Source organism: Saccopteryx bilineata, chromosome 3 (genome assembly GCF_036850765.1).
Source record: "Saccopteryx bilineata isolate mSacBil1 chromosome 3, mSacBil1_pri_phased_curated, whole genome shotgun sequence".
NCBI lineage: Eukaryota > Metazoa > Chordata > Mammalia > Chiroptera > Emballonuridae > Saccopteryx > Saccopteryx bilineata.
In genome coordinates this window covers 82,502,701-82,515,345 of record NC_089492.1, presented here as the reverse complement: position 1 = coordinate 82,515,345, position 12,645 = coordinate 82,502,701, and the positions used below count along the sequence as shown (strand labels likewise).

At 40.1% G+C, this 12,645-nt stretch overlaps 1 protein-coding gene across 7 annotated transcripts in view; it reads left to right on the top strand.

The window, feature by feature from the left end:
• Positions 1-317, top strand: part of NBN (nibrin) — a 44,505-nt gene extending 44,188 nt beyond the window's left edge. For all 7 annotated transcript variants that reach the window (XM_066266500.1, XM_066266501.1, XM_066266497.1 and 4 more), the window contains one exon: positions 144-317. In XM_066266500.1, coding sequence (XP_066122597.1) covers positions 144-174 — 31 coding nt within the window. In that variant the 3' untranslated portion in view covers positions 175-317. The remainder of the gene's footprint in view (positions 1-143) is intronic.
• The last annotated feature ends 12,328 nt before the right edge of the window (positions 318-12,645 follow it).

Below are 12,645 nucleotides of genomic sequence, written 5' to 3'. Positions count from 1 at the left end.
TTAAATACATGATTCCAGGGATAAAATTGGCACTCTCACTCTGTTTGCTAACATGTGACAGTATTTTGAAAGCCTTTAACTTTACAAGTGGAGGAACTTCATCCTTTATCCCATCTTGTTGAACATGTTTCTTTCTTTTGCAGATACAATCCTAATGTCAGAAGGAGACGATAACTGAGGATTTTATAAAGGAGGCCCGGAAAACATTTCTTGTCAAGCATTACTTCCTTTTTCCTCAGGATATAAGCATACAGCAAATACAGGGATTATGTTACAAATATTCTGTGACCTGAATTTGTTAAATAAAACGCATAAGCCTCCATTTCTCTTGTGTGTGAAAAGGAGTGTGGTTTCTTGTTTTCAGTTGTTGTCACCTTACCTCTTATGGTAATTTTTTCATTTTTCAATTTGGTTTTTATTTGTTACTGAGTAGCATAGCCACAGTTCATAATTCTAAAAGTATAAAAGGGTAAGGATTAAAATGTCCACGATACTCATTTCTTGTGAGTCTTTCCAGATATTTTTAATGTCTGTTCAGATGTCTGTGCCTGTCATCTCTCAGTGACTTCCTGTAACGGACAGCATAACACACGCAGGGCTCTGACCATTGCCCTTTTTTCCTGCATAGACTGGAAGGTCATAGGCACATTAGAACATAATTGTTTTTCTTTTCCATTATGTAGTAGTCTTTCCTGAGCAGAAGTGACTTGGATGAAATGGATTCAGTGGTGAATGTGTCGCCACGGGTGTAGTACTTCATCGAGTTTGTGCACAATGAGAAGGGAGAGACCTCTGTGGTGGTCTCACTGAGCTGGGTGTCCCTCTGTTTTTGAGAGACCTGGGTTTTGTATCTGTAAAGTACAAATGGTAAGGTTGTCTTCTACCTTGAAGGGAGATGGTAAGGAAAACTGAATGCCTTTCCAGTTTTATAATATAGCAACTTAGTGCATTAGAAGTGCCACACAGTCTTTCTCACCACTCTGAGGACTGGTGGGTCATGTCCTAGGAAGCAGAACAAGGTTTAGATACTCACTGAAAGTTTCCTGGGATCACACAGGTTCTGCCACCCTGAGCAGCCGGCCGTGGTAGGCTGTTAGAGCGCAGCACGGAGAGTGACCTATAAAGTGTTTGTGCCACTGCTGGGCCTCCATGAAAGAGGCACTGCTCCACACTCTGTCCAGCTGAGATACTGCACCAGTCCTCAAAACAGATGTCACTTCCTTTTAGGAGATAGTTTGTAAATGTCTTAGCTTTTTCTTGTTAGTGTTTTTGTTTCATTAGCCCTTCAAGTTTGTTTGGAGTTTTTTTTAGATTTATTTTACATAGAGTAAGTGTGGGTGTATGTGTGGCAGGGGGAGAAGTAGCAACTCATAGCTGCTTCACTTTACTTGTTCATGGGTTGCTTATTGTATGTGCCTTGACCGGGCAAGCCCAGGGTTTTGAACCAGCGACCTCAGCATTCCAGGCCAACGCTTTTCCACTGCGCCACCATGGGTCAGTCTCAAATACTTTGTTTAGGAAATATTAAATATGTATCATATGCAGGACATTGCCTTCCACACACAGAAAGAATCCAAACATTAATGAGCAATGGGTCTCTACTTTCTAGGAAGTAATGCTCTGAGTCTTTAAAATTCCCATTTAGTATGTTCAGCATAGAAGGCATTGCTGAACAGACAGAAGTTCCCCCCTGCTCTGCATGGACTGCACATCTTCCCAAGGCTGTTGGCTCTGCCCTCAATAATTTGAGTCATAGCCCTGCTTCGGTAGGTCTGCACCTCCCCCTGGCTCTTGGGGACACCTTTTTCTAGGCCTTTACATGTTTTAGGAGAAAAAGGGGGAGAGGTAAGTTACTACCTCCCTTTCTTAGATGAATGGGAACTGCACCCACTGCAAGCCTCGTGCTTCAGGAAATGGGGTTCAGCTCAGCTTCCTGATAGCAAGGAGAAAGTGGCCTGACTTGGGCCACAGTCTCACCATGGTCCATTTCTCAGCAGTACTTGGGGAGTGCCGCCTCCTTCCCTTCCTCCAGGCATAACTCCCCTGAGCGTCCTCTCTCCAGACTGCCTCTGGGTCCACACGGAAGCAGCCTTGCGGTTGGCCACACTCCTGGACATCTATCTCCATCTGCTTATTTGAATGATGGTGATGATTTAGATTCCTTCTTAAGAGATTGAAGCAAGGTGAGACTTAAGCAAAGCCTTGTCCCTCAAGTTGAACAGGCAGCCTGTGTGACTTGCTGTTGACCGGTAGTGCCCTTTTTGTCAGGCTGACAACTGGGAGTTTATAAGCCTAATAATAATGGTATTGAATCACTCTGCTTCCTTTTTTCAGAGGATTATATGGGGGTAGCATTTACTGCTCTAAGCCATGCAATTGAATGTCACTCAGATCTCTGCCACTACAGGCTAGCCTCCCAAACTAGGAACAATACTTCTAGAGTGGATTTTGTCAGTAAATTAATTGCAAGACCTTAAGTGTGGACCAGGAGGTCTGGGTTTTATTTGGTAGGGAATGGGGAGCTGTGGAAGATTTCTGAACATGAACTTCAAAGTCACTATGTATAAGGTATATTAAGAAATAAGATAGAGACATTTCCATAGTGAACTCTAGTTGAAGTAAACAGAAATAATAAGTATTTTAAGCAGGCAAGGGTTTAATACAGGGGATCAGCTGCTTAAAATATCTAGACTAGGAGCAGGTTCTTGTCTGGGCTTTCCAGGAAAACTCCCAGAACTGGGCGGAGCAGATCTTTCTGATCACTTCTAACTCCAAGGCCTCTCTGGGGCCATGTTCAAGAATCTGCACCCTAGATCCAGGCAAGAATTACCTGCTGCAGCTGCTCAGTTGTCTGGAGAGAGGAGTGGGCAGTGCTGCAGGGGAAGGCATCTTCCTGCAGCTCCCCTGTGAGCAGGACACGCCTTCCCATCTTCCCTGTCTTCCCTGTCTCAGCAGAATGCACCTCCCTTCAGGCGGGACTCCCGCTGAAGGAGTCAGGTAATGTTTTAAGATTCTCAGCCTCTCTAGGAAGTGGAATGGGATGAGGCAATCTATAGTTTCTAGTATAGGCATCAAAACAGACGTTAAAAACCATCAATAAGAGATTATTAAAATAGTGTAAGGGGTTATACAAACTTTAAATGGTGATGGTGGTGACACCACAGCAATCATGGACAGTTTATTGATTGCTGCAACAGAGCCATTTGAGTCTCTGGATGGTCTTGCTGCGTAATGAGCAGAAAAGCTGATGGAATATATATGGGCTCCATTCTTCAGGGGAGGAATGTAATTAGTGGACAGGTTAACATTGGTCCCTGTCATGTCCACAGTCCCTAAAGAAGACTGCCCTATCTACACCAGTATGAGTTCTCCGGCCTGTAGATATTGGTGGTATCACAATTTTTCCTTTTTATCCCTTATCTTGGATGTGTAGGAATGTCTCATTCTGATTTTAATTTGTGTTACCCTGACAACAATAATTTGAGTTATAGAAGTTCTTTATATAGGATATGGATATAATTCTTTTGTCATATATACGTATTGAGAATATTTCTCCTAGCCTGAATTTTATTTTCATGTTTTACTCTTTTTTTGGCACGATATCTTTTGATGAACAGATGCTTTACATTTTGATAAGGTCAAATTTATCAATATTATTTTGATGTTTCAGTATTTGTTCCAATATCCAGATTTCAAAAATACTGTTTTAGTCTATGAACTATATATTTTTTTTCTTTTTTTTTAAAGATAAATTTTATTTTATTATTTTTCAGAGAGAGGGCTAGACAGGGACAGACAGGAATGGCGAGAGATGAGAAGCATCAATCATTAGTTTTTCATTGCGCGTTGCAACACCTTAGTTGTTCATTGATTGCTTTTTCATATGTGCCTTGACCGTGGGCCTTCAGCAGACCGAGTAACCCCCTGCTGGAGCCAGCGACCCTGGATTCAAGCTGGTGGGCTTTTTGGTCAAACCAGATGAGCCCGCGCTCAAACTAGCAACCTCTGGGTCTCGAACCTGTCCAACACTCTATCCACTGCGCCACCACCCAGTCAGACTATAAACTATATATTTTTATATTTATGTCTGGTGCACTGTAAATTAGTTTTGAGTATAGTGTGAAATCTGGGTTAGGGTTCATACTGTTATCTCTCTGGGTGGTAGCCACACAGCCTGGGGCACTAGATATTTGCACTAGCTTTTTCAGAAGACACCAGCGAGCTGGAGCAGTTAAAGGAGAATGAAAAGATGACACCTGCTGGTCTTGGAGAGCATAGCAGTCTGTTGAGTGCTAGATTAGCAACTGAGGTGCCACAACTACGAGTTGATGCTTCTCTTTTCTCCCCTTCCTGTTTGTTTGCTGTAATCTTGTGGGTTTTGTGGCCACAAGCCCAGTTGGCTTTCAGAGCTAGGTGTTTTGGGTTACTGTCCCTCAAGGGGAAGTTAAAAGTTGGGGCACTAGATGTAGGGTCAGATTTCTTTCAGAGGTAATTGTTCTGTGTGTAGCTGTAGATTCAAGAGCACATTGTAGGAGGTGAACTCAGGAGCCTCATATTGTTATCATCTTGGACCAGAATATCCCTTCATATATCTTGAAACTCAATGTGCAAATACATTCAAAATTGGTTTGTCTTCCTGGATTGACTAAATCAGGGGTCCCCAAACTACGGCCGTGGGCCGCATGCGGCCCCCTAAGGCCATTTATCTGGCCCCCACCGCACCTCTTTCATTGGTGGTCAGCGAGAGGAGCATAGTTCCCATTGAAATACTGGTCAGTTTGTTGATTTAAATTTACTTGTTCTTTATTTTAAATATTGTATTTGTTCCCGTTTTGTTTTTTTACTTTAAAATAAGATATGTGCAGTGTGCATAGGGATTTGTTCATAGTTTTTTTTATAGTCCGGCCCTCCAACGGTCTGAGGGACAGTGAACTGGCCCCCTGTGTAAAAAGTTTGGGGACCCCTGGACTAAATCTTTTTTTTTATGAAATACTTCCTTATCTCTGGTAATACTTATGCTTGAACTCCCCTTTCAGGTTGAAGTTTGCATTCTTTTTCTATCCTTTTATTTATAACTTGTCAGTATTTACTTTTCATGTGTCTCTTGTAAACACCATTATTGTTGCAGTTTGTGTTTTACCTATTATGATGATTTTTGCATTTAATTTGGTGATGCTTAACCCTTTACATGTTATATAATTATTGATGTGCTTAGATTGAAGTCTGTCATGCTTTTCTCTTTGTTCCATCTGTTCTTTTTTCATTTTCTGGCTTCCTTTGGTTTAATCAAATTTTTTTAGTGTGCCATTTTATTGCCTCTATTGGCTAAGCTACACCTTTTAAACTTTTTTTAGTAGTTGCTGTAAGGATAAAGTCTTTACTTCTTGCAGTCCACTTTAAATAAATAACATACAACTTCCTGTATAAATGTATAATATGTCTTACAAATATGTACTTCCAGCTATCCCATTATTTACATTATACTTATATATTTTACTTCTACATGTCCTAAGAGTTAGTTTATTAATTTCTTCTTTAAATTGTTTCTGGTTAAACACTATTATTTTCCTTTCTATAGTCACTTAGATTTTAAGTAATTTAAGGAACTAGAAAAATAATTTTTATTTATCATTTCTGGAATTCTTTTTCTTCATACAGATATGTTTCATCAGATATCATGTACCTTCAATGTGAAGAACTTCCTTTAACATTTCTTACTGCAGGTCTGTTACTAATGTTTCTCAGCTGTCATTAAAAGATATTTTCACGGGACATAAACTCAATTTGACAGGGTTGTTTTTTGTTATTTTTACTTCATCTGGTTAAAGATACTATTGTCTTCTTTATTACATTTTTTTCTGGTCAGCTTATTCATTCTTATCTTTGTTCCATTAGGTGTCTTATTTCCTGTTTTAGAAATTTCTTATCTTTGTTCTCTAGCAACTTGATTATGGTGTTCATACTTGTGGTTTCCTTTGATTTATCCTGTTTGCAATTTGAGTTTCTTGGATCTGTGGGTTGCTTTTTATTTTTTAAATCAAATTTGGAAATATTTCAATTTGTATTTTTCCACATATATTTCTCTGCTGTGGTCCCTCTCTCCTGGATTACAGCTATACGTGTTAGTTAGACTATGTGTTATTTATCCCGTCATTGAGTCTGTTTTTATTTTTTGATCCTTTTAGCTCTGAGCTTTAGTTTGGATAGCTTCTATTACTTTGTCCTCAAGTTCATTAATCTTTTCTCTGGTAGAGTCCTATATTCCTATATATTTTTTACTCACCCAGTGAATTTATTTTAGAATGTATTTTTCAGCTGTAGAAGGTTCATTTATTTTCCTTCTGAGAGTCACCACTACTATTCACTCATTTGTTAACCTTTTCCTTTAATAGTTTTGAACATACAGGGCGGGGGCCAAAAGTAGGTTTACACTTTGTATGGGAAATAATACAATAATTAATAAATAATACAAGAATAAACTTTTGAGTACTCACAACTGTAAACCTTCTTTTGTCCCACCCCTGTATTTACTAACTTTTAAAGTTCCTGTTATTTCTAACATCTGTATCTACTCTGAATCTATTCTGATGGCTTTTTCTCCTGGTGATGTAACATTTTCTTCACATCTAATAATTTTTTATTGTGGTTGCTTAGCGTCTGGATTTGGTTGTCTTCCTTAAAGATTATTTCGTGCTGGCAGGTAACTGGCATCAGCTTGATCTTCTGAGGCTTAGTGTTAGGCTAGCATGGATTTAGAGTAACCATATTCCAAGGGCTAACCTTTTTGGATCTCAGTTCGTGTCTGGTGTTCAGCAAGGTCTTGATACTCTGGCTGAACAGAACTCCAGTGTCTTACAGCAGTGGTCCCCAACCCCCTAGCCACGGACAGGTATCGGTCCATGGGCCATTTGGTACCGATCCCCAGAGAAAAAAATAAATAACTTACATAATTTCCATTTTATTTATATTTAAGTCTGAACGATGTTTTATTTTTAAAAAATGACCAGATTCCCTCTGTTACATTCGTCTAAGACTCACTCTTGATGCTTGTCTCAGTCACGTGGCACATTTATCTGTCCCACCCTAAAGGCCGGTCCGTGAAAATATTTTCTGACATTAAATGGGTCTGTGGCCCAATTTGGTTGGGGACCACTGTCTTACAGGACAGTTTACCTTCAGAAAGTTCTTTCAGCCCCAGCTCACAGTTACTGATCTCTGCATGGCCCATGGTTTGTCCCCCTGGATTATTTACTTTTGAGACAGATTTAAGGAAATCATCATGCGGATTTCTGGAGCTGCTTCTCAATGCAGCTCCTTCCCTCCAGCACCCTGCTCATCATACTGCAGCAGGCTCCAGAAACTCATTTTCTGGTGTTGTTTGGAAAGTGGCCTCAGGCAGAAAATCAAGATGATAGTACACCTCTGTCTCTTAAAATGCAGTCCTGGGTTGCTGTCCATGTTTTTGTTTTTTTTTTTTTGCCATGGTTGATTACAGTAAAACGCATCTTAATTACCATTACTCTCAAAACTGAAAGAAGGCTGTTCTTTTAAATTTGAAGGTTTATTTTAGTTCTTTTCATGGTATAACTGTTACTTTTCTGCCCTGCTCCTTTCCCCCAAAACATCATTTTTCTTAGATAGCCTGGTTGCAGGGATGTACAGAGACATTCAAAATCAGCACATGTTTAATCTTACTGCAATGCTCTTTTTCAAGATAGGTTTAGCCACCCCAGCCCCCTTTTCGCCCCTGGGAATATATACAGTGTAGCTTAAAAGACTATGCTCTGTTCTGATCAAAATGGCCTTATGCAGTATGCATCCCTATAACCAAATTAGACTTTTAAGATGATGTCTAAATGGTCTAGTTTTGTTTGATTCTTTGTCTCAGTATTTCACAGGCTGGGATATAAGAGCTTTCATTTAAAACCAAGATTAGAAGAATTTTTCACCATTTCTGTTGGGCAGATAAAATGTATTATGCTCACTTTGTTAAAAATGGCGCTGCCCACATGAGGCCGTCGCTCAGGTGATATTAATGTGTGTTGAGAATCCTTGTAGCCTGGGGCTTGGTTTTGGGATTAAGCCTTTCCCACCCTTTTTGATGTGGGGTGGTACAATCCAATCATGCCTCAGAGAAGTGACTTTACTAGAGACTTCCCTATTTTGTATATTGCATTAAAGGTTGTGAAGCTACAATATAAAATGGGGGCAGAACGAGAGTTTGCTCTCTTGGCTCCTGAGATTAACATTAGAGGAGAGAGCAGAGCAGAGAGCAGAGGAAGGCCACGTGGAGGAGGCCAGGAGAAGCAGCCAAGATGGCGGAGTGTTTAGTGAGAAGCCAGTTTATACAGAGTTTGTGCGGGGAGAAGGAAGGAGTTGGGGAACAGAGGTGAATAAGTCTGGTGAGCTAGAAACCTTTGATTCTAGGAAACTTGGATAAGTCAGTAGCTTTGTGAGCACTGAATGTGAGTGGGTTTTGGAGCCCAGTGTGTGTTTTTACTTGCCCACTGGGTGCAAGCTAGAATTAAAGATGACAGCCCATCAGTTCTTGGCTCCATTGTTTCTTATTATTTTATTTATTTATTTATTTATTTATTTTTATTTTATTTTTTTTTTAATCTTTTTTTTCTATTTTTTTATTTATTCATTTTAGAGAGGAGAGGGAGAGACAGAGAGAGACAGAGAGAGGAGAGACAGAGAGATAGAAGGGGGGAGGAGCTGGAAGCATCAACTCCCATATGTGCCTTGACCAGGCAAGCCCAGGGTTTCGAACCGGTGACCTCAGCATTTCCAGGTCGACGCTTTATCCACTGCGCCACCACAGGTCAGGCGGCTCCATTGTTTCTTTACTGACTGTCCGAATCCAATGCAAACCTGCATGGGCCGGGCTGCTGTGATGGTGGCCCTGGCCATGGCCACTGGCTTTACAATTTCCTATTGACTACATATATTTTTAAATACTTTTCAGTCTTTTTAAAATTCTGTTACCTAGATTTTGATTCCATGGGAACATTTAACAATGATAAACTTAGATTCTCAAAAAACTTAAGTTGAATGGCTAGCATACTTAACACTGCCTAAAATACTTAGAGGTGACTTAATCTTATTCTTGTGTACTTCTTTTAATACCCAGATTCTTTCCTAACCTATGGTGGCACTGACCTGGAACACAGGTCACAGGTTCAAAACCCTGGGCGTGCCTGGTCAAAGCAACAACAGGAAGCAATTCCTGAGTTAATGCTTCCTGCTTCTCCCTCTTCTTTTTCTCTCCTATAAAGCCAGAAGCCACCATCATGGCCATTTACATGCAGGTTTGCATTGGATTCGGACAGTTGGTAAAGAAACAATGGAGCCACAAACTGATAGGCCATTTTCTTTAATCCTAGCTTGCACCCGGCAGGCAAGTAAAAACACACACTGGGCTCCAAAACCCACTCACATTCAGTGCTCACAAAGCCACTGACTTATCCGAGTTTTCTAGAATCAAAGGTTTCTAGCTCACCAGCCTTATTCTCCTCAGTTCCCCATCTCCTTCCTTATCCTAGATACAAACTCTGCACAAACTGGCATCTCACTCAGCACTCAGCCATCTTGGCTGCTTCTCCTGGCCACATGGTCTCTTTCTGTTCTGCTCTCTAATGCTAATCCCAGGAACCAAGAGAGCAAGCTCCCATCCTGCCCCTATTTTATAGTGTAGAAATTCAAACCTTTAATCCAATATACATAATAGGGAAGTCTCTAATACAAAGTCACTTATCTGAGTCAAGATGGGATTGTACCACCCCACATCAAAAAGGGTGGGAAAGCCTGACCTGTGGTGGCGCAGTGGATAAAGCGTCGACCTGGAAATGCTGAGGTGGCCAGTTCGAAACCCTGGGCTTGCCTGGTCAAGGCACATATGGGAGTTGATGCTTCTAGCTCCTCCCCCTTCTCTCTCTCTCTGTCTCTCCCTCTCCTCTCTAAAATGAATAAAAAAAATTAAAAAAAAAAAAAAAGGGTGGGAAAGACTTAATCCCAAAACCAAGCCCCAGGCTACAAGGATTCTGCCTGCCATTAGCCCACCCCCAATACACATTAATATCACCTGGGCAATGGCCTCCTCGTGGGCAGCGCCATCTTTAACAAAGTGAGCATAATATATTTTATCTGCCCAACATCTCCCTTCTCTAAACATCAATAAAAGAAAATTAAAAACAAAAGAACCCCAGAGATTCTGCTTTTTAAACATTCTTTCAAGAGCTAGACTTTGAGGATGAAGGAGAAATGCCCACATCATGGTAGGAGTAGTCAAATACTTAGTGCTTTGTCCTCTCCGTGAATAGGTAGTTGACACTGAAGAGTAAGGAGAGATTAGAATTCTGGGGCAGAAATAAAGCAGCTGAGAGTGCAAAAGTATACAGTACATCTGATAAAAGGCTTTCATGTTCTATGTAACCCAGACAGCTAGGTCTGAGAGGAAATTGAGAAATGGAGGATGACTAAAGATGAATCTATTCACCAGAGTAAGGCCTCCTGGAACCTTTGTTTTCCTCAAATTATTTTTTCTTAATTAATGACCTCATCACAAAAATGATATTGGATGGGTAAGAGCAAACTTTTGCAACAAGGAGATGTCAACAGTTATCCTTCCCTAACCATCTTTGTAACAATGTCATTTCAATTTAGAAATATTAAGTAAAACATCCAGTCCAACTCATTCAGAACTCAAGAGAACTGGCCAGCAAGAAAGGGCTCAATCAAGTATAGTCAGGATATTACAGCATTTCCAGTAGAGGTGAAATTAATTTCAAACATGTTACCATTATAAGGATCTCATAATTTCTAAAATTATTAATCAGATGAGTTATCAAAAGAATTTACCATTTATCAAAAACAAGTAGTTGTAAAGACAAGTATGTTCTAACCAATTATATTTTAAAGTGAGTTATGATCCTGTTGAGCACATAACAAAGATGGACAAAAAATACTTACACTTTAGTCCATTTTTAATACTGGTAAAAATTAATTAGATCTCAATGAACACATTCTTGATGAAATGAATTCTACCAAAAAAGAAAGACATTCAATTTGCCATGGAGAACTTCAGAGGACTTTTTTGTCTAATACTAAAAATTCTGGGATTTGTATGGAAATACAGACATTAAGAATAAGACCTGTGGTGGCACAGTGGATCAAGTGGCAACCGAGAATGCTGAGGCTGTGGGTTTGTAACCCTGGGCTTGCCTAGTCAAGGCACATATGGGAAGCAACCACTACGAGTTGATGTTTCCCCCACTTCCCCCTGCCCTTTTTCTGTCTATACTGTCTCTAAAAAAAATCAGTAAAAAGAAAATCTTTAAAAAAGAACACCCTAAATAAAGACAGCACATACAATTCAATAAATAGCCACAGAATGAGCTGCTGTGTCACCTGTGAACAAAGTAGTCTTGGGAATGACAGATTTTAACCTTATTTGCAACTTTAATAATTCTGGCAATATCCAAATAGTATTATAATAGAAGAGCTTAAAATAGTAATTAAGTCAGGGATCACACAAGGAGTAGTTATTGCACTCAAAATGTACTGAATTGCAAATTAGATTGTTGATAGTTTAGGAGAGAATATATCTCCAAAAAATATTTTGACAAGTTTCTGGATGTCGTGTATGCCAACATTATTGGATTATTTAAATTATTAGGAGCTATGAATATGAAATATTTGTGAAGTTTTCAAGAATAAAATTATTTTAAGATTACCATATTTGGTAATAAATTTATACAATAGCTAATTTCAAAATAAGTAAAACCTGAGTTGTAGAAGCCTCCTATCCCCACCCCACCTCCAGCATACATACTTTAAATTCCATTTTCTTTTAAGCCAGTTGACCTTTAATGAGCATACATATTTCTAGAGGATATCATTGGGACACAGTTTCTGATGCAGTGAGTCTGTGGTGGGTCTGAGAGTCTACTACACTTATAACAAGCTGACCCAAATTGGAGGACAACTTCTGGCCTAATGACCCAGTATAGAGTGAGGACAACTTCTGGCCTAATCACTGTATGGTTTTATAGATTGAGGCCATAATGTTTTGGAATTGATCATAACAACAAAAAATAAGCACAAAGAGTGCTTTTTGGAAGAAGAGAATGTTTTAGTTAAGTGAGATCTTAAAGTATACTAAATTGGCGGTGTTCCCACTTATCTGACAGTTGACACCTTTGATACATTACAGCAGTGATTTGTGCCACAAATAATTTTAAAACACGCAACTAGTTAGCCAAGGTCATTGACCTCTTTTCCCTTAGATTTTCAAATATAAAAAAATGACAACCACCACACAATAGCTGCCCATGTGAATGCCCCCCCCCTTTTTTTTCCAAAGTTAGAAGCAGGGAGGCAGACAGACTCCAGCATGCACCCAACTGAGATCCACCTGGCATGCCCACCAGGGGGTGATGCTCTGCCCACCTGGGGCATTGCTCCGGGGCAACCAGAGCCATTCTAGTACCTGAGGCCAAGGCCATGGAACCATCCTCAGTGCCCAAGCCAACTTTGCTCCAGTGAAGCCTTGGCTGTGGGAGGGGAAGAGAGAGAGAGAGGAAGGAGAGAGGAAGGGGGTGGAGAAGCAGATGGGCGCTTCTCCTGTGTGCCCTGGCTGGGAAT